The sequence below is a fragment of the Nasonia vitripennis genome, chromosome 2 (assembly GCF_009193385.2).
Source record: "Nasonia vitripennis strain AsymCx chromosome 2, Nvit_psr_1.1, whole genome shotgun sequence".
In the NCBI taxonomy this organism is placed as follows: Eukaryota; Metazoa; Arthropoda; class Insecta; order Hymenoptera; family Pteromalidae; genus Nasonia; species Nasonia vitripennis.
This window is the reverse complement of record NC_045758.1, coordinates 16,699,185-16,723,910: the sequence shown is the minus strand read 5'-3', so window position 1 is coordinate 16,723,910 and position 24,726 is coordinate 16,699,185. Positions and strand designations below refer to the sequence as shown.

Genomic DNA, 24,726 nt, shown 5'->3' with positions numbered 1-24,726 from the left:
TTGCCTTCTTTAATTGATCTCAGTTGGTTTTTGATCTCTAATTTAGTAGTATACAAAATTATTTTATTTTGTTAAGTTATTTTATTAACATGCATGATAATGTGCAATATATCAAACTCGCCTAACCTTTTTACTTTGCTTAAAAGTTTTTTTTTAGAGATTTCATATCTTTTTAAGCGACCTTATTAAAGTATCTCAAGTTTGTTATAAAAATGAAAACCATAATAATACGCAATGCATCAAACTCGCCTAACTTTTGTACTTTGGTCAAAAGTTTTTTTTTTGAGATTTCATGTCTTTTAGAACAAAGGTATTAAAACACATTAAATTTGTTCTAAAAATAAAATGTAAACATTTTTAGCACCTCTTGGCCATTGTTTTTTAGTAACATCATTATCGCTGATGTTAAACCACTGATTATGTTGTCGTAACATATTAGTATAATGACCCTGAGAAATATTACCATGGTGAAATATCCCACTTGCAACCCTATACTTTTTACCATTGATGTCAACCTTAGCTAATGGTATTCCATTTATTTTTAAATTCGTTATTTTTACAATATCGTTATCATCAGTACGATCAAATAACATCAATTGTAAAATCACCAATGTATTACTGATTACGTAATCAGCTTTTTTAATCTTTTTTAACTGACAACCGTTATCACAATAATTTTCAATATCTTGCCAATTGCCAATATTATAATCTATGATTTGTTGTAATGTACAAACTCGAAAATCTGGTAAGAAAAGATTAACGATATAATTATTAGATGTATTACTATGTTGTCTTTCATCGCATCCAGGACATCTGATTGTTTCAATTAGTTGGTTATTCAGAATATTTTGTAATATAAGTGACTTATTGCATAGACTTAATAAAAATTCTGCCACATCTTGCTGCGTATCGGTTTGAAATTCTTCACCAGCGAACTCTCTTAATTTTTGAATATCGACATTAGTTTTATTAATATATTGTTGAAATACTAATTTGACAGTGTCTGTATGGCTATGTTGTAATAATATTCTTCTAATAGTTGTTGAATGAAATAAGCTTTGTGCACAGGCATTGGCATAGCAAGAAACTCCATCATTGTTAGGTAAACCAGAAATATCCGAAGTACTATCGGAAATATGATTTAAATTACTTTCAGCGTCTGTCAATAATTCATTTTTTTTTATACACCATCGCGTATCATACACTTTTAAACTTTGAATTTGTTTGCGATCTTGTGGAATATCAAAGCTATTTAGATCTGGTCGATATTCTTTTCGTAATCTATTATACTCAAGAATAGCTGTCATGTCTGCAGTGCAACACGAAGGATCAAAGTTAATAAGATGCAAACCTTCTAAAGTAGTTACTCTAGAAGCTGCAACGTACGTTTGACCATTACTAAATACATTGTTTCCTGCTTCAACGACAGCATTTGTCAAGCTTAACCCTTGACTTTTATGAATTGTTATTCCATAACTATTACAAATTGGAAATTGTTCTCGAGTGATAGATATTTTATCCATGATAATAAATTTATATTCCAATCGAGGTATTTCATGTTCTTTTCCGGACTGTAATACAATGCGTATACTTGTAATCTCCGTAGATCTATCTTTAGAAAGAGAAACTACAGTGCCGATTGTTCCGTTTACTAACCCAATAGAAACATCAATATTCCTTCTTAACATAACTTTAGAACCGATTTTAATTGTAATTACGCGATCAATACCACAAAAATTGTCTTCATCGTCGTTCAATAATTTCAAGACTTTTTTTTGTAGATTTTTTTCACATTTGTATGAATCTTTGGCAACAAGATTAATTTCTTCTGAATCAATGGTAAGCATCATTGCTTCATTAATGGCATTGCACATTTTTTTGGTAGGTAATAAGCACACTGTATCTACTGGTAATTTTTTTAAATAATTACATAATTCTTGAATATTCTTCGAGTAATCATTACTTGTAAAATCAATTTTTCTTGTTTTCAGTACATTTATATCAGAATGAGTCATAAAACCTAATCTAATACGCGAAAGAATTTCTGAGTATGCTTGATCATTTTTTTGTCTCATGTTGATTGTTAATTCATCATATTCGAATAGCTCCCACAAATTAAAAGTAATCATCGATTTGATATACTTATCAATTTGTTTTTTTTTCATTCCAACAAATACAAAATCTTCGCGAACTGGAGGAAGTTGCAGCAAATCACCAAAAACAAGAACGTTAATTTTCCCAAACCATCCATCCTCAGTATCAGATGTATCGAATATCTCAGTTAAACGCAAATGAATATACATGAAAGTAATATTCGATACCATCGATATTTCATCTATAATAATCAAGTCAACATTCTGCAATGTCTGTCTTATTTGTTTTAAAGCTGGTCCAGATAATTCTTTATACTCTGCTGTGCCGCCGTGTTCTACTGGAAGTTGCAATAATCTGTGAATTGTAAGTCCTTGGATATTATATGCAGCAATTCCAGTAGGAGCTGTGACGGCTGTATCTTTACAACGGTGTATTTTATTCCATGAAACTAAATTTTCAATGACAAAACTTTTACCCGTTCCTCCAGGACCGCTTACAAACATTCTTAGTATTTTACTATTTGATTGTATAACTGAAGTTATTTTGTTGAAAACTCTTAGCTGGTCTGTATTAAATTTCGCAATCGAGTTTTGTAGGTCTTGTTTACTAATAATAGCTTTTTCTACAACAGCTTGAAAATCATTCATAGCATTTTCTACTTCAATCGGTACACAGCCATCAGGTATATGAGCTGAATTTTTGGGCGTATCTGCTACACTTTGTTCTAATTGATTCTGAATTAATTTATTCATATTATCCATAGCTTCTTGTATAATTGTACATTTATCATGGTACTTCATCGCTTGTGCTAGCTCATGCTGTTGTTTTTTAAAAGATTCACAATATGTTCCGTCAGAACCTTTTAATTCATCTAAATCCCTCCAAGGTTTAAATAATAATAACAACGCATGGTAGTAAGCTTCTAACTGATTATTTGGATTAAACTGATAGTGATTTATTAAATAAGGTTTCTTGCGTTTTTTACAATACAAGCCGTTTGACATTTCATAATACTCAGCTTTGTAAATTGGGTTTTTCTTTGAAATCTCAAACCACTTAGCAAAATCATACAAACATAATGAATCTAATTCCTTTGGTCTGTTGGGATAATGATTATCTATGAAAGAATCATAAAATAAATCTGTTGAATCTTCTGGAAGATTTTTGATTTCATTAAATGGCTTTAGTTTTCTACCCCTTATAATATTAACATTCAACCATTTAACAATTGTTTCGGGATCAGTACTATGCAAAGGATGTCCTAACAAAACATCAGCGGCTTCAATCGCTCCACATTCTCTATGTTGTAAGGCACGTACAGCAAAAGCCCAAAGACGGTTAAACAACGGTTTATTTGATTGTATATCTGCGAAATCTAAATTGCTCTTTTCACCTTTTGTACCATATTTGCTTACGTATTTGGTCAACAAATAAGAAGATTCTCCAATATATTGAGCATCGTTATTTCCTTCCCAAATGAGCAATAGAGCAGGCATATAATCATTAATATTCTGTTCATCTGTTGTTCTAGGTAAATCATAAAATCGAGATTTATTTTTTAATTTATTTCGATTCGAAATAGCAACAGATACGTCTCTTAAAATTATTCTATCAGTTACGGGGCGAGGAAATCCGAAACGACAAGCAGTTGAAAATCCAGTTTTTGTCTGTTTCTTGCGCATACAATAATCGTTGTGTTTGTGCTGTTGATAGGCTAAGACGCGACGATGAAGTTCTGGCGAAATCTGTTTATCTAGAATGTGACATGTTATATGTTGTAAGATAAACTCTTGCACTTCTTCATTCGAACTTGTACCATAAATCGGAGCATCCTGGATCCAAAACAAACAATGATAATGGGGTAATCCTCTACCTTGGTATTCACGGACCCAGTAATAATGTGTAACTTTTCCAATCGGATTTGACTTAGATAGTATATAAGCTAACACAGCTTTGAATTTATTTTGGAAATATCTAGCAGTTGATACCGGGTCTGCAGCTATTAATTGCGAAATAGAACGACTATCATTCCACCCATTTACTTGTTTTATATATTCCGCTAGTGCAGACCACATCCACTCTCCTGGGCTGAAAGTGATAAAGAAAGTAGCAGGTCCGTACTCGCGTGCCATACACCTCAATTCATTACGAACTTTTTTCCAATACGATTCAGTACCTGGCAAACGAGAGAAAATGGTATCTAAATTACCATCTAGTTTATTTTCATTTAACATTTGCAGAAATTCTTTGACCGTGTACTTATACCTTGGATTGATGATATTAAGCATTTGAAATATTCCAGCATTTATTTGTCTCAGTGTATTATTGTAAAGTGAAAAAAACAGATATTGAATATTCAATCTAAATTGTGAATGTTTCGATGCTAATCTACTCTTAATATAATCGAAATCTCTTAAATTAGGCTTTCTTTCAGCATGTTGCCCATATTTTCCGTAAGGATATAAATCAGGAAAGCATTTGAGATCTAAATCTTTTCCTCTGTTATCTAAAGCAGCAGCGGAAACTTGCAACATCTGGTAAAGTGCAGTATCTGATTCATTCTTTTTTTTGTCATGCAAAGGATAAATGGTGTAATGGTCATAAAAAGGGTCCGTCTCAGATTTTTGGGTTAATAACGGACGTACTGGGGGTTCGTTTGGTACTGTATTTGTTTTAGGTGTACATTCTTCTTCTGCGTTTTCATGATTTTCTTCATATTCTAATTGCTCGTGTAGTGTATCCAATAACATTTGGGGATTAGATGGAAGTTCAATTTTTTCATAAATAGAATTATTTTTCTTTAGCCACTGTAACGCCTTCCATACTTTGTTTATATCAATGTAATCTTCCCAAATTTTATTAGCTTTTGTTGGGTGTGTTCGAATCAAGATATATAATTCGTGATCTGCATTAATGGGATCAGTATCAGGACATATCTTTTTTAAAGTCTCTTCTAGTGGTAAAGGTAAATGAAATGTTCTACCAATTACTTTATCAATTTTTACATAATGAGGAATATTTTTATTCATAACGGTATTTAGTTTCGTAATTGTTTGAAAAGCTTTTGCCCTTTGTATTAAAATTTTCTCTATCATATTGAGACTTCTAATTTCTTCTGGAACTTCTCCCACAAAAAGGTTATTTAAAATACAGTTGGATGGCATGATATTTTTTCTTAAATTTGTTAAACAAGGTCTGCATATAGAATTATCGGTAATGTTATGCAATTTCTTAAGTTTTTGAAAAAGATTTTCACGTTCTATGCCGAGTAATTCAAAAGCAACATTAGTTGCATTATTCTGATCATAATGTTGAATGTCTCTAGCACAAAATAGTCTTTCGCATGAAATACAAGGAATCGTAGGTGGATCCGTTACTATTTTTGTATATTCCTTGATGCCAATACAAAACTGCTCTTTTAATTCTGATTCATTTAAATTTACTTGATTCAGGTTTTTATTGCTTTTCATAGGTACACCAAGTTTCTTGGATTTTTGTATAATATCTCTTAATAACACTACATCTGCATCATTTAAAGCATTTTCTATGTCCAAAATAAAAGTATACAAATGTTTCAATTCATAAAGAGATCTTTGAATCGTTCGCAAATGAGGATAATGAGATGATAAAACTTGCAACTTTAAAAATTTTGAAGTACATAATAGGGGTTGGTTATAACAAATGTTTGGATGACCAAGCTTATCAATATTGCGTGATTGAGCTGAACATATATCTATAGATAAAAAAAACTTGTAAGCATTTCTGAAAGTCACTTTAAGAATATCTAAAAAAAATGCTTGTAGCTCTGTTAATATATCAATATCGATAGTTTTACAGTAACCATTGCATTCCCAAACTTTACCTTTTTTATTTTTTTCTTCAATAATAAGTGGTAAAATATTGGTGGTTTGTCCTTTTTCATTTAAAATAACTTTATTATTAATATTAAAATCGTTAAATAATCCAAGCCGAAAATCATACGCTGCATCAGAAAAATATGGTTCTGAGGAGGAAGTATGTTTAGGAATACCGCATAAAGCAGTTAATGCACAGTCTATATTATCCGTAATAGATATATTACCTAATCGAGTCAATGACAATTCAATTTTATTTTGTAGATTTTTCAACACTTTTCTTACTTTGTTGATATATTCATCTCGAAGATAAATGGAAGTAGATACTAAATTTTCAGCCTCTAATCTGCGTTGTGAAGAAGAAAATGAACAATCCAATTTAATCATAATATTGGTAATAAAATTTTCACTGTTTTTTATTAATTTTATTGTACTATCCTTAACAACATTAATCACATTGTATTTCTTTTTAATTTTGTTCGCCATTGCAATTTTGTTTTTAATTTTATCGTAGTATTTATTTTGTCTTTCTACTAGTTTTTCACGATTATCCTTGTATTTGTTCCTGCGCTTATTCAAAATGTCAGTTTTGTTATTTGAATAATGTATTTTTCTTTTACTTAGTATCTTTTTCTTGTGCGATTCATAATATTTTTTATTTTTTAAACTTGTCTTACTATTAGAATCTAAATAATTGTTTGTCTTTTCACTACATGATTTATTGTAACTTTGAGAGTTTGGATTACAATCAGATTTGTTATTATCATCAATGCTTTTTGTATTGTAATCGTGCGCGTTTATATGGAGTTGTGAACTCGATTCATTATTACTAAGAGAAGAAATAGATTTTTCATTTTCAGTGACTTTACACGATTTATATTTTTTGACAATATTAATATTTTTTGGAGGCGATAACTGATCAACTAAACATTTCTGAGTTTCATCAATTACACTTTGATTGCTATGTGCAGTTCCAGTTTTACATTTTTTCATTCGACGTTTGTCTCTTCGAGCTTGTAAAATTTTATCTTTATTTTTTTGATAGTATGTTTTTTTTTTCTTGATTGCGAGACTATGTAGATTTGTTTCCCTATGGTTTTGTAATGAAGTTTCGTCCGTTATTTGATCGTTTGTACGTTTTCTATTATGCATAACATTGTTACCTAAACCGGAAATTGTAGCTCTTGTTTCAGTTATGGAACTAAAGTTAAATTGTGAACAATAGTTGGAAAAAGTACTAAGACATGGAAAATGTTCAATTGTTCTAGTTTCAAATATTTTTAACAAATGTTTACGCATTTCACTGTTATTATATACCATTGTATCGGGTCTATAACCAAATAAAAGGGTCACAGCATAGGCTATAGAATAAACACCACAATCTGTAGCATTTTTTTGGGACTGAACTGTTTGAAATATAATCGGTTTCTTTTGTTCATTAAAACAATAAGGATGTAACGTCTTTAAAACTATACTAATATCACTATGAAGTTCTTTATTATTCATTGAATCATACACAAATAAAGTACTAGTATCGTAATATGTACATACAAAATGACCTATTGTGGAGCCACGTTGAAATAATATTTGTATGTGTTTATTATTTTCATTTATATGCGAAATTTTTGAAATATTCTGTAAATACAACGTTGAGTAGGGTTGGTACGCAGAAAGTTGTTGTAACATTGTATGAAAATAATCTATGTGTTCATCATTGAGACAAGCATTATTAATGATAATATTTGTATCATATAATTTTCTAGGCTGAACATTTATAGGGATAGGTGTAATAATACAAGGGAAATGTGCGATGTACTTACTAACAAGTAATTTCAGTAAATGTGGACGCATGATATGAGTATTATACGTAAGAAGATCTGGTTTCATTTTGCATAATAAAGTTATTGCGAAAGCTATGGCGAAAATTCCACAATCTTTTTGATTCGTTTGTTGTTGAACCTTTGGGAAAATAACTCTCTTACCTTCCAGAAAATAATAAGGATGTAGCAATTTTAATGATTTTTCTAAATCTTTGTGCATTACTTTATTATTTATAGAATCAAAAACATAAATATAATCAGTGTCATAATAAGAAGTTACCCAATGTCCAGTATCGTTTGGATTATTGCATACTGAGGATAAATATATAATTTGTATATGCTTTTGATTTCTCGGAATTTCTGAAATAAGACCTAGGTATAAAAGTAAAGTTGAAAAGGGCTTATATTTTGAACATTTTGTTAGTAATAATAGAAAAAAATCAATGTCAGAATCTTCCAGCAAATCACCTGATGTAACACGTTTTCGTGCACATTCTGAGAAATTTTGTGTAATATTATTATCCATTTTATAATATTCTAACAAAATAGTCTACATAAACACTTAGCGGACTAATTAATGCCTTGTCGCTTAGAGCAGACGTACAAGTATCATATAAAAAATATATTTAATATAAATTTGGTTTAATTAATCTTTGGTTGTTTGAAATAATGTAAAATTTATTTTAATTTAAATACATTAGCTATCTGATTATGGCTAATAAAAGCTGTTTTATAGTTATACAGTTAATGGTTATGACTTCGGCTGTTTGCAGGTAATACAGGCTTGTGGCTGTGGTTATCTATGGTTGATGTCTCCGATTGGTGGCTTCGGTTAGATACGTAGAGACTTGGCTACCCTGATAACAGTTGCAGATTTAAACAGATTAAAATGATTATAAACGATTAAAACGAATCACAATTTCTTATTGATTGGATTAATAAACGATTGTAATCCTCAACAGTGCTCCGTTTTAATAGTTTATAATCGTTTTAATCGGTTCTAATCTACAATTGTTTGCACGATAGTGTGGCTGTACTATTTGTAACTATATTTATGACTGACAGCTTTCGCTGAATATAGCAATATTCAACTGATATGACCATGGGGTATTTATATGGCTGTTGGCTTTGGCTGATGGTTTTGGCTATAATGGCTTAATTTAGCTGATGGTTTTGGCTAATGGCTTTTGCTGATGCATATGGCTAATGGCTTTGGCTAATGGCTTTGGCAATGGCTTTGGCTAATGGCTTTGGCTAATGGCTTTGGCTATGGCTTTGGCTAGATAAGGCAGGATTTTAGTAAAAATAAATGTTGGAAATATGGATAGATATTATTTTTAAAGGAATAATTATAACTGTAAGGATATTGTTTTGTAAATAAAAATAGACGGAAGGCAGTCTATATATACAGTAAAAAAAAAGAGAGAGAAAAATTGAAATTATTTATTTTATTGTTACATTGTGACAATTATTACAGTAATTTTATCAAAGTTCAGTAATACTATGATCAGTCATAATAACAAATTTCACTAAACTGCAATAATCAGTTATAATTACTTAGGATGTTAAATATCACACTTCATTAATATTATAGTCATTAGCTTTATTCAAAGACAGAAAACCTGAAAAAGAAATATGGTATAACATTAGAATATGAAAAAAGTCAATAAAAGTAATTGCAAACATGTATATAAATATGTATATATACCTTACAATTTTGTATTTTGTAGGACATAGAGAGTACCGTTATTCTTCAATCCAAATTTTAGCTGTAAAATAAAAGAAAAAAATTATGTAGATAAATAAAAAAAATCGTCTCTGGTAGAAAGTAAGCGAACTAATAAAAACTAAACGATTCTGGTTCAAAACATGGCAAAGATATGTAAAGGTAAAAAGAGTAATTACAAAAAAAAAATTAGAATCGTTTCTTAAGTAATAATATTTAAATAACTACTTAAAAGGTTAACTGTGGAAGCATGATGGGAAAGAGGTTAGAATAAGTTGAAAACTGATATAGTGGACACCATACTTATTGTACACATAAAAACTCTACACAATTGCATTTTCCTACACGGAAAAACTCTACGCAGATATTTTCTACACAAATATTTCCTACACTTATTTTTTATTATTTTACTACACTGCAAAACTCTACACAATATCATAACCTATTGTTATATCATTGTTACAACAATAGGTTATACGTTTGTGTAGAGTTTTGCAGTGTAGTAAAATAATAAAAAATAAGTGTAGGAAATATTCGTGTAGAAAATATATCTGCGTAGAGTTTTTTCATGTAGGAAAATGCAATTGTGTAGAGTTTTTATGTGTACAGTAAGTATGGTGTCATATAGTGTGAGTGTATTTAATTTGCTGTTTTTAATAACCTGTAAGAAACATAATTATCCTGAAAGATGTACGTCTCAACTCAGTGTTCGAGTCAGTCACATATGGTGGCATATATACAGTGTATTAATGCAAAGATGTAAAATTTTTTGTGTAGATGCTTCTTTTATTACATAGAAACAAGATAGCGTAACAATTTTATCTTGTCTGTCTTTGGTAGCTGTTCAAAATTTGAACATCTTGAAAAAAATCACCACACAAAAATTTAGCCCTCCAAGTATGATAGTTTTTAATTGAGTGCGAACAAAAATTATCAATAGTTACATACGACTGCTTGTTTTCTGATTTTGTTTTCGCTCTCAAAACTATCATACTCAGAGGTTTAAAATTGTACAAGGTGATTTATTTAAAGATATTGAAACAATATATCTAATTGTTTTGATTTCACGTGTTTCAGTTACATTTTCATATAAACACCTATTTGTACATTTTGTCCACTATAAGCCATAGGATTTGATGTGGAACACCTAGCAGAGTTTGTTAAGTAAAAATTATTACGCTAACCTGTTTGTGCATAATGAAACAAGTATCTACACTAAAATGTACAGCAAAAATTATAATGCTCTGCATATATGCCACCATAATGATATATACTACCTGCGACTGACTCGAACACTGAGTTGAGAATATCTATTAAGATAATTACATCTGGACTTCATCCTTGGTAATATTCAACACACAAATTGTAACTGATGTTTTTAAAATTCACGTGCATACTAGAGTAGTTAAGGCAGTGAACGTTGTGTGTGATTATGTATATGTTTGTGTGTATAGATGTGCAGGTTAGGTTACCACTCTTAGCACATGCCTTGTAATCTAAAAGTTTCCATTTAAATAATGTTAGAAAAACATATTTTTAATAATTTTTACCTGTTTTTGCTAAAATGAACGTTGACTTGCACCGAATAATTGGAAATCAACAGGTGGAATGTTGTAGAAAGTAAAAATGAAGTTGCATGTTATTTGCCAGGTGCTCTTTTCTCTCTCCCTTATTAAAGTTATTGGCTCCAAGCCATGTAAGCTATGTACTCTTGAAAATCTTTTATTCTTCCTTAATAAGCTGTTAACTCCAAACCATGTATACTCTACAAGCTTTTTTGTTATCAACATAAACACGTTGATTGTTTGTTGTTCTCACGCTCAGATACGTCACGTATACTTCTTTATACGCGGTTACATATGCGAGTCCAAAAAAATGCAACTGCGCATCCAAATCGCGCATGGATTGCTTTCTCATAAATTTCTGTCGTGAGCCGCGCGCGGGATTGCTTTCCCATAAGTTTCTGTCATCAACGGCGCACGGGATTGCTTTCTCATATATTTCTTCAACTATACGGCTATTTATGTAGCTCTAAAAAATTTATAACATTTTTTAACAAATGTTAGACGTTGTAAAATAAAGGTAAGTCACGTATATTAATAAAATAGAATAATAATTTGTACGAAATAAGTATAACCCTAACCCTAAAATATAATTAACTTTGTAGGCAGTATGATACACGAATCAATCTGGAACAGATTTAAATAAAATTTTTATTTTGAAAATCAAGTAACCTGCATGAAGAATATTGTTTAAATATGGAAAACGATAAAAATTCTGAAAATGTTCTGTACACATGTGTTTCTTGTGAAAAAACTTTTAAAAGAAAGAGAGATTTAATAATACATGAAAGAATACACTCAAAAAATAAACCACATATATGCACTATATGTAAAAAAAGTTTTACTCAAATGGGAAATTTAAATGTGCATATCAAGATCCATGATACTGTGAAAGCTTTTAAATGCTTAATATGCGAAAAAAGTTTCAAAACAAATGGGCAATTAAAAGTACATCAAAGTATACATAAAGGTTTGAAAAATTACAGTTGTAATGAGTGTAATAAGAAGTTCTCCCAAAATCAACATCTACAAACTCATAGATTGACACATACTGATCTATGTAACTTTACATGTCATATCTGTAATAAAACTTTTGTTAGAAAAGATGTTTTGGAAAAACATGTAAACTCACAACATCCTAAAAATGTTTACACATGTAATTATTGTAAGAGAACATACGTTAACAAAAAATATTTGGAAAAGCACATTATGGCTCATATGTCTGGAAAAGTTAAAATTGTAAAAATTCTTAAAACTCTAAGACCTCCAGTTTTATCTGTACCCTTATTATAAAATTATTAATTATACTATATATACACAATAAAAAAATATTTGTTCAAAAACATTGTACTACTTATTTTATTTAATTAATTAACTTATTTTTTGTTTGAAATATATGTTGCCAAAAAGAACAGTTTTATATCATCGTAATCTCATAATAGTCTTTTTATTTACTTTATATTATAAAAAATATACGTAGACTTGATACATTGTTTGTACAAACAAATAAACAAACTTCATGCAAATACAAAATTATATAGAAATATTATGTTAACTTTTTAATATAGTAAATTCTATATTAGGAACTACAAATATACTTTTGTTTACGGAGTCATCTTTATCTTTAAAAGATACAATTCTCTTCTTGTAACAAGTCTTAAAAGTCATTTAAATTATTTAAATACTTGAACATGTAATTGAAAATCTTAAGTCAATTAGTCTTTGAAGTCATTATACTTTAGCGTGTAACTGAAAATATCATAATTATATATTAATCTTTGAAACTAATTAAACATTATGAAAATACTGTTATAATAAGAGTATTGACTTTTTAAATATATAATTATTTTAGTTTCGATAAACACGAGTATCACATATTTTTAGTCTGAAGAATAACTATCAAAATATGTTTCTAATATCACAGTCATAAAACTATGAATCACATTTTGTACCAAACTTGTACGTAATTAGTCTTATGATTTGTTATTCTTCTTTAATCTAGTTCAAAATTGTAATAGTATAAAATAAAAGCAAAGTAATAAATAAAAGCTTTGAACCGTAAAACTCAGAACATATGAAATATGTAACAGTAATTTTTTTTTAAATAATCAATAAATAATAGCTTTTAACCGTAGAACTCAAAATATATGGAATATTTTAAATGTAATTCAACATTTTTTGTCACTTGTGCGTATGCGTTTAACTGGTCGGCTACCACGTTGAACTTCTGCTGCTGTTAAAGCTGGTTTTTCAGCATCCAACTTTATGTTATTGATGCTATCGCAAAAAATTGTTACAAGGGAGTCTAAAAAAGAAAAGAAATTATCAAAAAGAAGTCTACAAAAAATGGATTTTAATATCGCATATTAAATTTAAATGTCAAAAATTATATACATGTAAAGACAAACCTTGGCCTTTTAATATTCCTGTAACAGTGACATAATCTCCAATTTCAACCTCACATTCCGTAAACTGTTTCACTTGAACAGTGATTTTTTTAATCCCATCGGTGATTGCTCCTAATCCATAAGTCATATGGCCACTACGATTGTGCAATAACGAAAACTTCGTTCTTATGTAGCCAGAAATTTCTAAAACAATTGGGAAATAGGTAAAAATAACAAATAAAACAATTGGGAAATAGGTAAAAATAACAAATTAGATAAAAAATATCAATTAAAAATTACTACTCACCTATTAGTCCTTCTAAAGTGTGTATGTTATCAAAAGTGGCCTTTTGAAGTTGATTCGTCGTTTGATTTTGTAAGTTGTGATAGCCCAAAAAAGAAACTTCTGTATTTTCCTTTATTATTACTTCAAATGGGACCAAATTACTTTCGTCCTTGATTTTCGATGGGGCAACAGCTCGACAGTGGCCACCATTAATACTTACTACCTATAAATAAAAAAAGAAACAAAAATATACATATTGAAAACTATGGTATGATGTAAATAATAAGTAAGATAACTTACCCTGCTAGAACAAATTTCTTTAGATAATTTATTGATAAGATCTACGTCCCATACAAGAATAGGAATGCGTCTGTTTCCATTTGATACAACAAATTTAAATAATAAATCGTTCTTGCCAGGAGCTTTTGCAGGAGCAGTAATTGCATCGACATACCCCACAATGATTCTATAATGTAAACGTAAAAAACAATATAAAACGTGAAATAAAAACAAACAATATAACCTCACAAATACTTACGTGGTTACATCACGATCTTCCAAATACTCCATCTCCTCATCGGTTGTATAAGAAGAACTACAATTCATTTTTATAAAGTGAATGCACTGAATTGTTGGACTTTAAAAATGAATTTCTTTTAGCCAGACCAGATTAAAAAAACACAACGATTCTCTTGTATGACGATTATAAATAAAATCGGCAGTAAGTATATGGCGGGAAAGCATATAGTAACCTCAACCTGAATAGCGGAAATGAGCGGGATTTCGATATTTATGAGAAAGCAATCCCCTTACTCTTGGCCGTGCGCGGCTAACTTCACGGTCCTACCACATTTCGGGCTGAAGAATAAATAGGTGATTTCAGCATTTTTGGATTATCTACTCCCATATTATAAAAATAGGCAGCTTTTTCACTAATGTTTTTGTTGGAAATCATAGTTTAGCTCAGAAGACATGCTAATAAGCCAAAAAATCCAACCAATAATGATGATAAGTATTTTTTTTTGTATAATGAAAAATCCGAACACCAATATAGAAGTAAATATGTCACGGGCGCCGCGGCTCCGTCTGCTTCTCAAACTCGCCTTCGTGGCGCTACCACGCCACTTGATACACACACGCGTGGGATGCAAACGCGATGAAAACAGCCGCGATATGAATATACTTTGAAGCTCTGCGCGCGCTCTCGGGGCTTTCTTCTCTCCAGCAGCGCACCGCTCATGCAGGATAAAAGAAAGGATCTTAAATACATTCCCGTCGATTTCAGAGAGGGAGCGCGAGCGCGCGCCTTTTTTAATTATCAGCGCGCCGGCTCCGCTTCGCTTTTTTTCCCTCTCGCTCTTTTGTAAGCTCGCGGGGCGCGGATGAAACGAGTTTCGTTTTCAGAAACGAAATGAAAAAGACTCGCGTACCCGCGCGATATATATTTTTTTCTTTTACGGTTTCGGTTTTTCCCCGGAGGTCTTTGTGTCACGCGCTTGCCGATATCTTCTGTATCGTCGCTGCTGCTGAGGTCGGCCATTGAATATCAAGGTTGGATGTTTGCGTTGTGCTTCTTATTCCGCTGCGAGCTGCATGAATGCGGATATTATTCTCGCTTTTGGGATGAGCAATGCGCGTCAAACTTTAATTACGGAAAGTTGACACGAAAAGCGTGTCGAATCGCGGCACACTTAACGAAGATTTATTTTTCAGAGAGTTTGAATGGCGCTTCCAAAATGACGTGCGCTGCGTCAATTAGAACGAAAATCGAGTTTAACGAAGAGTGACATTCGGTATCGTTCATTTTTTTTTTTTTTACATGGCATTTGGAACTCGAAAGTTCATCGCCTCATCTACGCAAGCCTTCCACGCTGCCCTATCTTGTGTCAACCCCACCCAAGATGCACCTCTCCGATCGACACCCACCCGTCCTATTTCTACTAGATCCGCTTTTACGTTGTCCTCCCATCTACGTCTAGGTCTACCTAGAGGTCGCGTTACCATCGGCCTGCCCTTCATGACACGCGCTGCCGTACGGTCGTCTCCCATTCTCGCTACGTGCCCTGCCCATCCCAATCTGCGCGATTTTATTATTCTGTTAATATTTGGTGACGCGTACAGATTGTGTAACTCATCATTGTGTAGTCTCCTCCATTCCCCGGTTTCCTCATCTTTCTTCGGCCCGTATATTTTTCGCAAGACTTTATTTTCAAATACCCTAAAACGGTTGTCCGCCTGCTTAGTGAGAGCCCACGTTTCGCACCCGTACAGAAACACCGGCAGTATTATTGTCCTGTATATTCTTATTTTAACGTTTTTAGACAACAGCCTCGACTTAAGTAAATTACTCACGGCGTAGAAGCAAGCATTACCCGAATGGAGTCTCTTATTTATTTCGACATTAATCTCGTTTCTATCATTTATGGTCGTACCCAGATACCTGAATTCGCTAACCTTTTCAAAAGTAAAATTCCCAACTCTGAGATCTTCCTCCCCTCTGCAGATGCCTAGCTTATCCACAATCATGTACTTTGTTTTTGATTCACTCACTTCTAACCCTGTATACTCCACCGCTTTTATGAGGATTTCCGCGTTTCTTGCTACCGTTTCCCTACAATCCCCCAGTATATCCAAATCATCTGCGTAGCCTAGTATCTGCGTTGTTCCATTAAGCGTTGCGCCCAGCTGGCTAACCTGCATTTTTCTAACGGCATACTCTAACGTTAAGTTGAACAGCACCGTAGAGAGCCCATCCCCTTGTTTTAAACCATCGCGTATCATGAAGGGTTCTGATACATTACCGCCTACTCGGAACTTTCCCGTGCTTCCGTTCAGACATATTTGAATTAATCTCACGAGTTTTTTCGGTACAGCAAGAAGTACTAGAATTTGATACATTTTGCTTCGCTTAATAGAGTCGTACGCTTTTTTAAAATCTATAAATAGTTGGTGTATGGTTTCGCAAAATTCCCACTTTTTCTCTAACAACTGTCTTATGGTAAACATTTGATCGCTCGTCGATCTGTTGCACCGAAATCCGCACTGATAATCTCCTACTATATCTTCCGCGAATGGAGTGAGTCTAGCTTGTATTACGTTTGACAGAACTTTGTAGCACGTTGCTAAAAGTGAAATACCCCTATAGTTATTGCAGTCTGTCTTATCCCCCTTTTTAAAAATCGGTATAATGATAGATTCCTTCCAATTTTCGGGTATTGTTTGATTTTTCCAGATGGCACATACTAGTTTATAGATTTTGAAAGTGAGCTTGACGCCCCCATATTTGAGTAACTCAGCTGGTATAGAGTCATTTCCCGCGGCTTTGTTGTTTTTTAGTTTTTTAATCGCGGCCTCTACTTCTTGGTAGCTCGGTTCCTCCACGTGGGGTTCAGCAGTGTGAATTTCGTCCCCTAATTCTTCGCTATTTTCGTGCACGTTTAATAATTTATCGAAATAATTTTTCCACAGCGACAGTAGTTCGTTGTCATTTGTTACGAGGTCCCCGTTTTCGTCCTTCATCAATTGCGCTCTACTCCTAAAACCCTTTCTGATGGCGTTAATCCCTCTGTATATTTCGCGGGTGTTATTTTCCTTACTGTAATAGAGATCCTTAGCTTCTTCTTCTTTGTCCTCCGTAGGACAGTGTACATTAATAAATACATATCTATACCATTCACCTTCGATAATGATGTACGAGAGCCTATCATTGATGGATTTGAAACTTTTAACCGAATGTATGATGCTTTTGCTTACGAGAAATCCGGTGCCTAGAGATCCCCCACTCCCGGCCCCATACAGGTACGTGAAGTTACCCGATGCTAGTACTCCGCCATCTGGCCACCGCGATTCCTGTATTACTACCAAATCTAGATTGTACCTATCAGCTTCCTTTACGAGTTCTTTAAACGCACCTGCTCTGTATAGACTGCGAACATTCCAAGTTCCGACCCTTAAGTCCCTTTTGGTTCGGATTTGATTTTTTTGAGCCATGATGTTATGTTAAACCCGCGCGCTTCGGATCCTGTTCCGATCGCAGGTGAGTCCACCGTTCTAGAGGTGATAACCCCCATACCTCTCTAGAACTAAGTATGAGAGCTTTTCGACTTTGACGAGGACAGTGTCAATTCTGGCTGGCATCGTTACCGCTTAGACCAGGTGACGAATCATTCTACACATCCCCTTTCGGGGCAGTTGTCATCGCTCCCGCATCCTCCTCGGCAGCAGGATTTTGGCCCATTTTTGTAATGTGTGATGAAAGAGATAGATTGAGAGATAAGAGATAATGTGAAGTGTTTTTGTTGTTGTGGTGCTTGCGTATTGTTTCTAGATGAATGCGTTCGACAGTGTGGGCTCATCACACCCACGCCAGTTCCTATCGGCTGTCCGCGGCTGCTTATTCAATTTATTCGCAGCTAACCTCTTTCTCAGGGGCTGTTCCTCTATCCGCAACCTAAGGACACGCTGTGTAGTGGTGATAGGCACCCACCCGTCCGATCTGGACGACAACGCCCAAGACCCGCTTAGGGTAGCGGCATTGTAACAGTCGGTATCGTTCATATGCGCGATAATTCAAAAGGTCAATGCGGTAAAAGGAGGCTCAACGCGCGTGCAGTCATTTTCCCAATCGGGGGTGAGAGAGAGAGAGAGAGAGAGAGAGAGAGAGAGAGAGAGAGAGAGAGCCGCTCGTATATGACTCGTAATCCATCCGCCAGGAAGCTCATATCACCGTCCTTTACAGCCCTCTACTTCCGGGGAAATCGCACAAAGGCGCACAGAAATTTAATACGGACCGGAGAAATCACTTCTGAATGACGGGAGAAACGCGCGGACGGTCGCGCAGACCGCAGCACTTTAATGCATTTTTATGGGACTTTGAAGCTCTTTTCCGCGCCGTGCGCGCGCGACCGACGAGTTTTCTCTTTCCGCGGGCCATACCCTTATATACGCCGATTGTAACATCCGTAACGACAAGGCGATCGGTTGTATGGCCTTATAGTATTGAGAAATATCCAATTTCGCGGAGACTCGCGCCCTATTGGCTGTGAACGGGCTTCTTCAGCCACGAGGCTTTGCCGCGCGGCGCTGATTAACGTCGCTGTAAATAAAGATCGAGGGACTTTTCTGTACGCTGTAAATACATAATATCTCCCCGGTAAACGTTCCGTTCGGATTATACGCATGGGCGAAAGCGCGCGACCTGGTTCCGTGCTTATCCAGCTGCGTCGGAGCAACGTTTTCCCTCATCACGCGTAATTCAGTATATGAGTCAAAACGAGAGCCACAAGAGCGTCTAAAACCGCGGAGAAAAAGGAAGGCAAACAGAGGCCTCGGTAACTCTAGCCGGGCTTCACACAGTAATGCAAATTCGCTGGCTGCTGTGATAACATTCCCTTCCATTACAGCATCTCTCTCTCTCTCTCTCTCTCTCTCTCTCTACTCTCTTGCCGGTTTCTGTGTGCCGTCGGTACACGTGTAACAAACAGCCCAAAGCTGCGTATAGCGCTCGCAGTGTTTGCGGTATCAGATGGTCAGCTCGTTTTTCTCGGTCGGACCCCCTACTCTTTCCATCTCTTACAATCGGAGAAAGAATAATCCGAGACGAGTTTTTGTGGCTATCGGTTTCAGGAGGGATCTGTATTAATGCGGAGTAAACGATATGGGGTCGGAGAGTGATATGCGAATCGAGTATATAGTGGAGCTCGGGTAAAGTCAGACGCGATATGAATATGCATTTCCGTGCGGTTACAGGCTAACTCCGCAACTATGGGTAATCTGAGTTAATGCGCAGTAAATTGTTTCACGCTGCAGTCGATTAGCAGTAACCGTGAATCGGGTGTGGAACAGTGGCGGATTTTCGTCAAACTTTCATGAAGCCTCGCGCCGGGTGTCGGCGTGTCGTGTATGATACATATCCGAAAGTTTTACGGAAGCGCTGATACGGATTCAATCTCCGAGTATCGGCCGGGAAAATTCTCAAGCATCCGTCATACTCCGCTGACCCAAAACTTGAAACTGCCCAGTCGATTAGCGAAAGTTAAGAAAGCCAGCCTCGAATCTCCACCAAAACATCCGTTCGTCCGACGGCATCGGCGAACAAACAGCGACATTTAATCAAATCCTGGAATCTACTCTCCTCCCTGGTCAAAAGAGAAGGAGCGATGCCTACGTGTACGTACCACGAGTCCAGAGAGAGGGACCACACCTATACGTTTGCGTACGCGGAATCGCAAGACCGAGAGCGAGTGATGGCGCGTATCAGCTGGAAAGCTACTTTCCTCTCCCCCAGTAGTCGATATCATCCTGTAAGTGTATATCTATATGTATAGCAGCATACACAATCGCTCGGGAGGATCTCGGCTTTACAAAGCGCGCGCTGGGACCAAACGACGCGATCTCTCGGCTGCACCGCGAAAACGTTATGTATCTTTGCGCTCATCCGCGCAGGCGAGGAGCAAACTTATTTAAGTTAAGCAGTCTGATTCGATACGTCGATTCTTCCGAGCCAAGTCAAATAAAGTTTCCGCTGCTGCTGCCGCCGCCGTCGCCGCTGCGACAAACTTTCTTACTTGACACATATTCCTCCGGGGACGAATTCTCCTCCTCTCGCTGTCTTTCTCTCTCTCTCTCTCTCTCTCTCTCTCTCTCTCTCTCTCTCTCTCTCTCTCTCTCTCTCTCTCTCTCTCTCTCTCTCTCCGACTCTCTTTGCCCGGCTCCTTACCCATGCCTCTATATCGCGAGGGCTCGAGATGTGCGTGGGTATATGGGCGGCGCTCCATTCTTCTTTTTCCACTTTCCACTTCCGATACTTTCCTTGCGCTCGCTTTCTTTCTCACGGCGGCGGCGTCCGAGTTCTGCGCTGCGCTATTATTTTACTTTGCTCTCTCGCGGCGGCTTCTTCTTTCTTCCTCGCTTCGCTGTGATGACGAATTAGGACTCGAAAGGCGGAAGAGTTGAGAGCGAGCTGCTGCTGCTGCGTTTTACTCGTGTAGTTTTGACGATTGGCGGTTTCGCCTTTCGCCGCGAGATCGTCGCCTTTGATGACTGGCGTGAACTTCTACTATGACGGATCTTTTGGAAAATGAAAAAGTTTCAGTGCCGCGCGGGCAGAATGGTGTTTTACCGGTGAGCGTTTTTTCCGTTACGTTCAAATTCTCACAGGAGGGTATAAAAAAGTTCTGCTAAAAAGATCCCGAGCAAGGGTTAAACTCGTTAAAAAAGGCAGAGAGAGAGAGAGAGAGAGAGAGAGAGAGAGAGAGAGAGAGAGAACTGTTGTAGAAGCACAATTAGATACACCGAACATTTTTCTCTCCCTCCTCCGGACAACTCATCCAATTAGGCCATATGCGTAACTGCCAATTAAGCAGCTCTCGAGTACCCTCCTGGTGTCCAGAAGTCCAATTTTAATGCGCCTATCCGGCCCACGATCTCTCACCCCCGGACTTTTCTTCGACTCCTATAATTCGTAATGCCGACCGCTCTCTCCGCGCCGCTGTACTCCTGGGCACATCCCAACTTCGGCCAAGGGATAACCCGCAGCTCGATGGCGACCTGCGGATTACGCGCTCGCGCCTTAACGAAACTTTTCTATGAGCAGTAATGAACCGGTGCTCCTCGCGAGCGCTGCGCTTGTACTAATGACTTTTTAAAGAGCGTAGCGTTCGTGAAATAAAGTGAATAACCCCCCCGCAACTTTGTCCTGGGATAACGCATGTGACTTTTTTTTAGCTCACGTGCGGAGAGACGCGTATGGAAATAGTGGGTGGTGCACGCGCTCGAGGGGGTATAATTTTACCGGAGGACACTGCGCTTTATCTTTCGCGTTGTTATTGTTGCTGTTGCCCTTTTTCGCTCGCGTCGGGGAAAAAGTTTGTCCTTTGCAGCGAGCAAGTTTGAAGGTTCCTCGAATGCACTCGCAGGGGTTTGTTGCTGGTGGGCAGCTGGTGGCGTTGTGTTCGCGGGCTAATTAGATGAGTATATTGTGTTTCACCGCAGTGACATGCCCGTTAAAATGCAGCTGTTCGTTCGTCATCGGAAATCGTGATAACGCCGCATGTCTGACAACATCCACTCTTGAACTACTGATACAGTACACAGTACACTGAACGGAGACATTTCTAAAAATTATAAATCAAATATTGCTAGCAACAAAGTTTGTTGCTAGCAATGATTAATTGATATTTTTTAGATAACAAAATTTGTTGCTACCAATATTTAATTCATATTTTTTAGAAATGTCTCCGTTCAGTCTGAGGGGGCATGTTTAAGGTACATTTTAAGCCCGGATAGAGTAAAGAAGACGGTCCGGATCTTTCAGAAAGCCGTGGCAAGTGACTAAAAACACTTATTTATTTTGTGAAATGTCATGGATTTTGGTCAATGATTTTACAAGGTATATACATGTTTTTTTTCGATGAAAATGGTGTATATCCTCTCTTTAAAAAATGATGGCCTTTGTTGTAAAGCATTTAATGTGATTCTGATTGGTTGCTGGTTGGTTGCCTAGGCAACGAGATCAGAACCGCGCTTTAAATTCATAATCCTCAAAATAGTCATAACTCATAACCCTGGTGGAAATGTTTGAGGTGTTGAAAATGAAATGTGGAAACCTTGATAACAGATAAAATATATGTAATATAACTATCAAGAAATTTTAGTAAAAATTAATCAATACCAAGAGTGTGTAGTATTACAACATGTGTATTGAAAAGTGACACCCTAACCCTATTTGAAGTAGTAATAAAGTGTGTGAATATTATTTAGTTTTTTTTTAAATGTCAGTGAGAAGTTCAAGTAACCCAAAGTCGCCCTCGGTGTGGTTTGATAGGTGAATTTAAAGAAAAGTTCAGTATCCGAGTCAGTAAGTTTAAGTCTATCATTATACAATGCTCTTTGAATTGTAAAAAGGCTACTAGACATGTTACCTAGAAACATGTAACCTAGATGATTCTGATTTAACTGTTTTCGTTCATATTTTCACATCCAGACTCATGCGAATTTTTTAATTGTGCAGGTCAAATTTTACTTATAGCCAGTTACGCAGAAACTACTATCTCTAGCACATTGTATTTCTGGTTTCTAGCATAGTTTTACATGGAAAAAGTGATAAATGTTTTGGCTTTTTTGTCAAGGTATTAGGTAATTGGAATTTTGACTTTTAATAGTTGTGAGAGACCGATACCTGTTCTTCCATTTTTGCATTTATTTTCATTCAAAAACTAACAGGTCTAGAGAGCTCATATTTTGCATATAGATTTCTTTTGTGATTGTGAAAAGATATTTAAAGTTGAATCGACCTTAACTGAAAAACTTCTGATTTCGACTCCGACACTGATATGAATGCAAACTCATGCTATACGACTAAATAATTATCATGGATGGTTGTAGTCGAACACAAAAGTATTTCAGTTAACGTTGATTCAACTTTAATTATCTTTCCACAATCACAAAAGAAACTGTTAGTTTTCGAATGAGAAAAAATGCAAAAATGGAGAAACAGGTATCGGTCTCAAAATCTCTCACAACTATTAAAAGTCAAAATTCTAATTAAGGTCTTGACAAAAAAGCTAAAATACTTATCACTTTCTTCATGTAAAAATACACTGGAAACCAGAAATACAATGTGCTAGAGATGGTAGTTTCTGTGTAACTGTCTACAAGCAAAATTTGATACGCTAAGTTAAAAAATTCATATGGACCTCGATGTGAAAATATGAATGAAAACAGTTAAATCATAATCATGTAGGTTACATGTTTTCTAGGTAGCATAGTAAGTATCTGTGTAAAATTTCAGTAGTATAGCTTTTTTGTAATGCAAATAAAAGGCATTGTAATGATAGACAAACCCACTGACTCTTATACTGAACTTTTCTTCAAATTCACTATTCAAACCAATGATGACGACATTGAGCATTATTAATATATTTATTAAAAAATAGTTTTCAGGGATTTAGTAACATGTTACATGCTTATAAAATATTAGCAGACGTTAGTGTGCCGCCCAACACTTATGGTAGATTTTCTACCAGTGTTATTAGACAGAGATAGAATCAAGAGCGCGAGAAACGCGCCTTCATTCCTAGTTTTATATATTTTCGATAGAATTTTTTTTTCAAATTACATCAAAAAAAATTTTTTTGGTAAGAAGAATATCTTTTTGTTTTTTTGCAGGATTTAACCCAGGCTTGAACTCTTAAGATTGAAACTTGACTTCATAAATCTTATCGCGAAACAGATAAAAAAAACAAGTTAATAACATGCAATGTATCACCATCAGCGAGAAAGCGATAAATCGCCGGAGTCGAAAGCAAAGCAACGACAGTCCCTTCGTACGCGATCCTTATCTTGTAAAAGAGCACGCTCGCCTCATATCGCGCCGCACTTCATGATTTATACCGACTGCTCCGGTGATATTAAACCTTAGGCGTTTTTCAAATCAAATTGGAATGTGCGCCACGCGCGAAGGTGACGCGCAGCGGTGTATTTCAATTGCCAAGGACAGCTAGTCGAATAAAATATGCGAGTCGCGATAACGCGCTCACGGCGGCGGCGAGTGCAGCTACACGTACGACTTCCGTATACCATTATATCGCTAAAACTATAACAATAAAGCAGGAGAAAGTAATTTCAATTCGAAGATTACAAAACACGAACACTCTTTCTTCAAAATCGCCAGCTTATAAGCGCGCAACGACAACAATCCATAATCCGAAGGGTTCGAACTTTCCTTATTAGATCATAGAAAAGTTTTAATTGGCTTATAACGTCGGCTTAGGTGATCCTCGAATATGAAAACTTAAGCTCCTCCACGCCGTTGAGTGTTTTGGAAATCTATGAAAATTGTTAACGATTGCGCGTCCTGCACTTTTCGCGAACATTAAGGGAGCCTTGAATTACGTTGTTTTGTTACTCCCAGAGAGCAGTTCCCCAGACACACTGCTCTTCCTCGCTGGCACTGAGTCGTTAAGAAAATCGGTGATAACTAGCCGAAGGAATTTACG

At 35.5% G+C, this 24,726-nt stretch overlaps 2 protein-coding genes and 2 long non-coding RNA genes across 12 annotated transcripts in view; 2 read left to right on the top strand and 2 right to left on the bottom strand.

The window, feature by feature from the left end:
• LOC100122319 (zwei Ig domain protein zig-8) overlaps positions 1 to 24,726 on the top strand; it is a 337,476-nt gene that overhangs the window by 47,331 nt on the left and 265,419 nt on the right. The window contains exon 3 of one of the 9 annotated variants that reach the window (XM_032596877.1): positions 23,897 to 23,973. The exons of 7 other annotated variants lie outside the window; for them this stretch is intronic. Coding sequence is in view for 1 of the 2 variants with exons in the window: in XM_031923811.2 (XP_031779671.1) it covers position 6,213 (1 nt within the window). In the remaining variant the exon portion in view is untranslated. Of the gene's footprint in view, positions 1 to 6,212; positions 7,877 to 23,896; positions 23,974 to 24,726 lie in introns of those variants that run through there. One more of the 9 variants, XM_031923811.2, reaches the window with a different exon arrangement.
• Positions 9,197 to 11,530, bottom strand: LOC116416201. The gene is made up of 3 exons (XR_004226726.2): positions 11,045 to 11,530; positions 9,477 to 9,537; positions 9,197 to 9,390 (listed from the first exon to the last, which is right to left on the bottom strand). It is a non-coding gene; the product is annotated as an uncharacterized LOC116416201 (long non-coding RNA).
• On the top strand, positions 10,898 to 12,401 carry LOC116416202. The gene is made up of 2 exons (XR_004226727.2): positions 10,898 to 11,576; positions 11,662 to 12,401. It is a non-coding gene; the product is annotated as an uncharacterized LOC116416202 (long non-coding RNA).
• Positions 12,472 to 14,813, bottom strand: LOC116416199. The gene is made up of 5 exons (XM_031923812.2): positions 14,268 to 14,813; positions 14,030 to 14,195; positions 13,751 to 13,952; positions 13,465 to 13,647; positions 12,472 to 13,361 (listed from the first exon to the last, which is right to left on the bottom strand). Exons 1-5 carry the CDS (start codon positions 14,333 to 14,335, stop codon positions 13,225 to 13,227), a joined length of 756 nt encoding a protein of 251 aa, XP_031779672.1. The 5' UTR covers positions 14,336 to 14,813; the 3' UTR covers positions 12,472 to 13,224.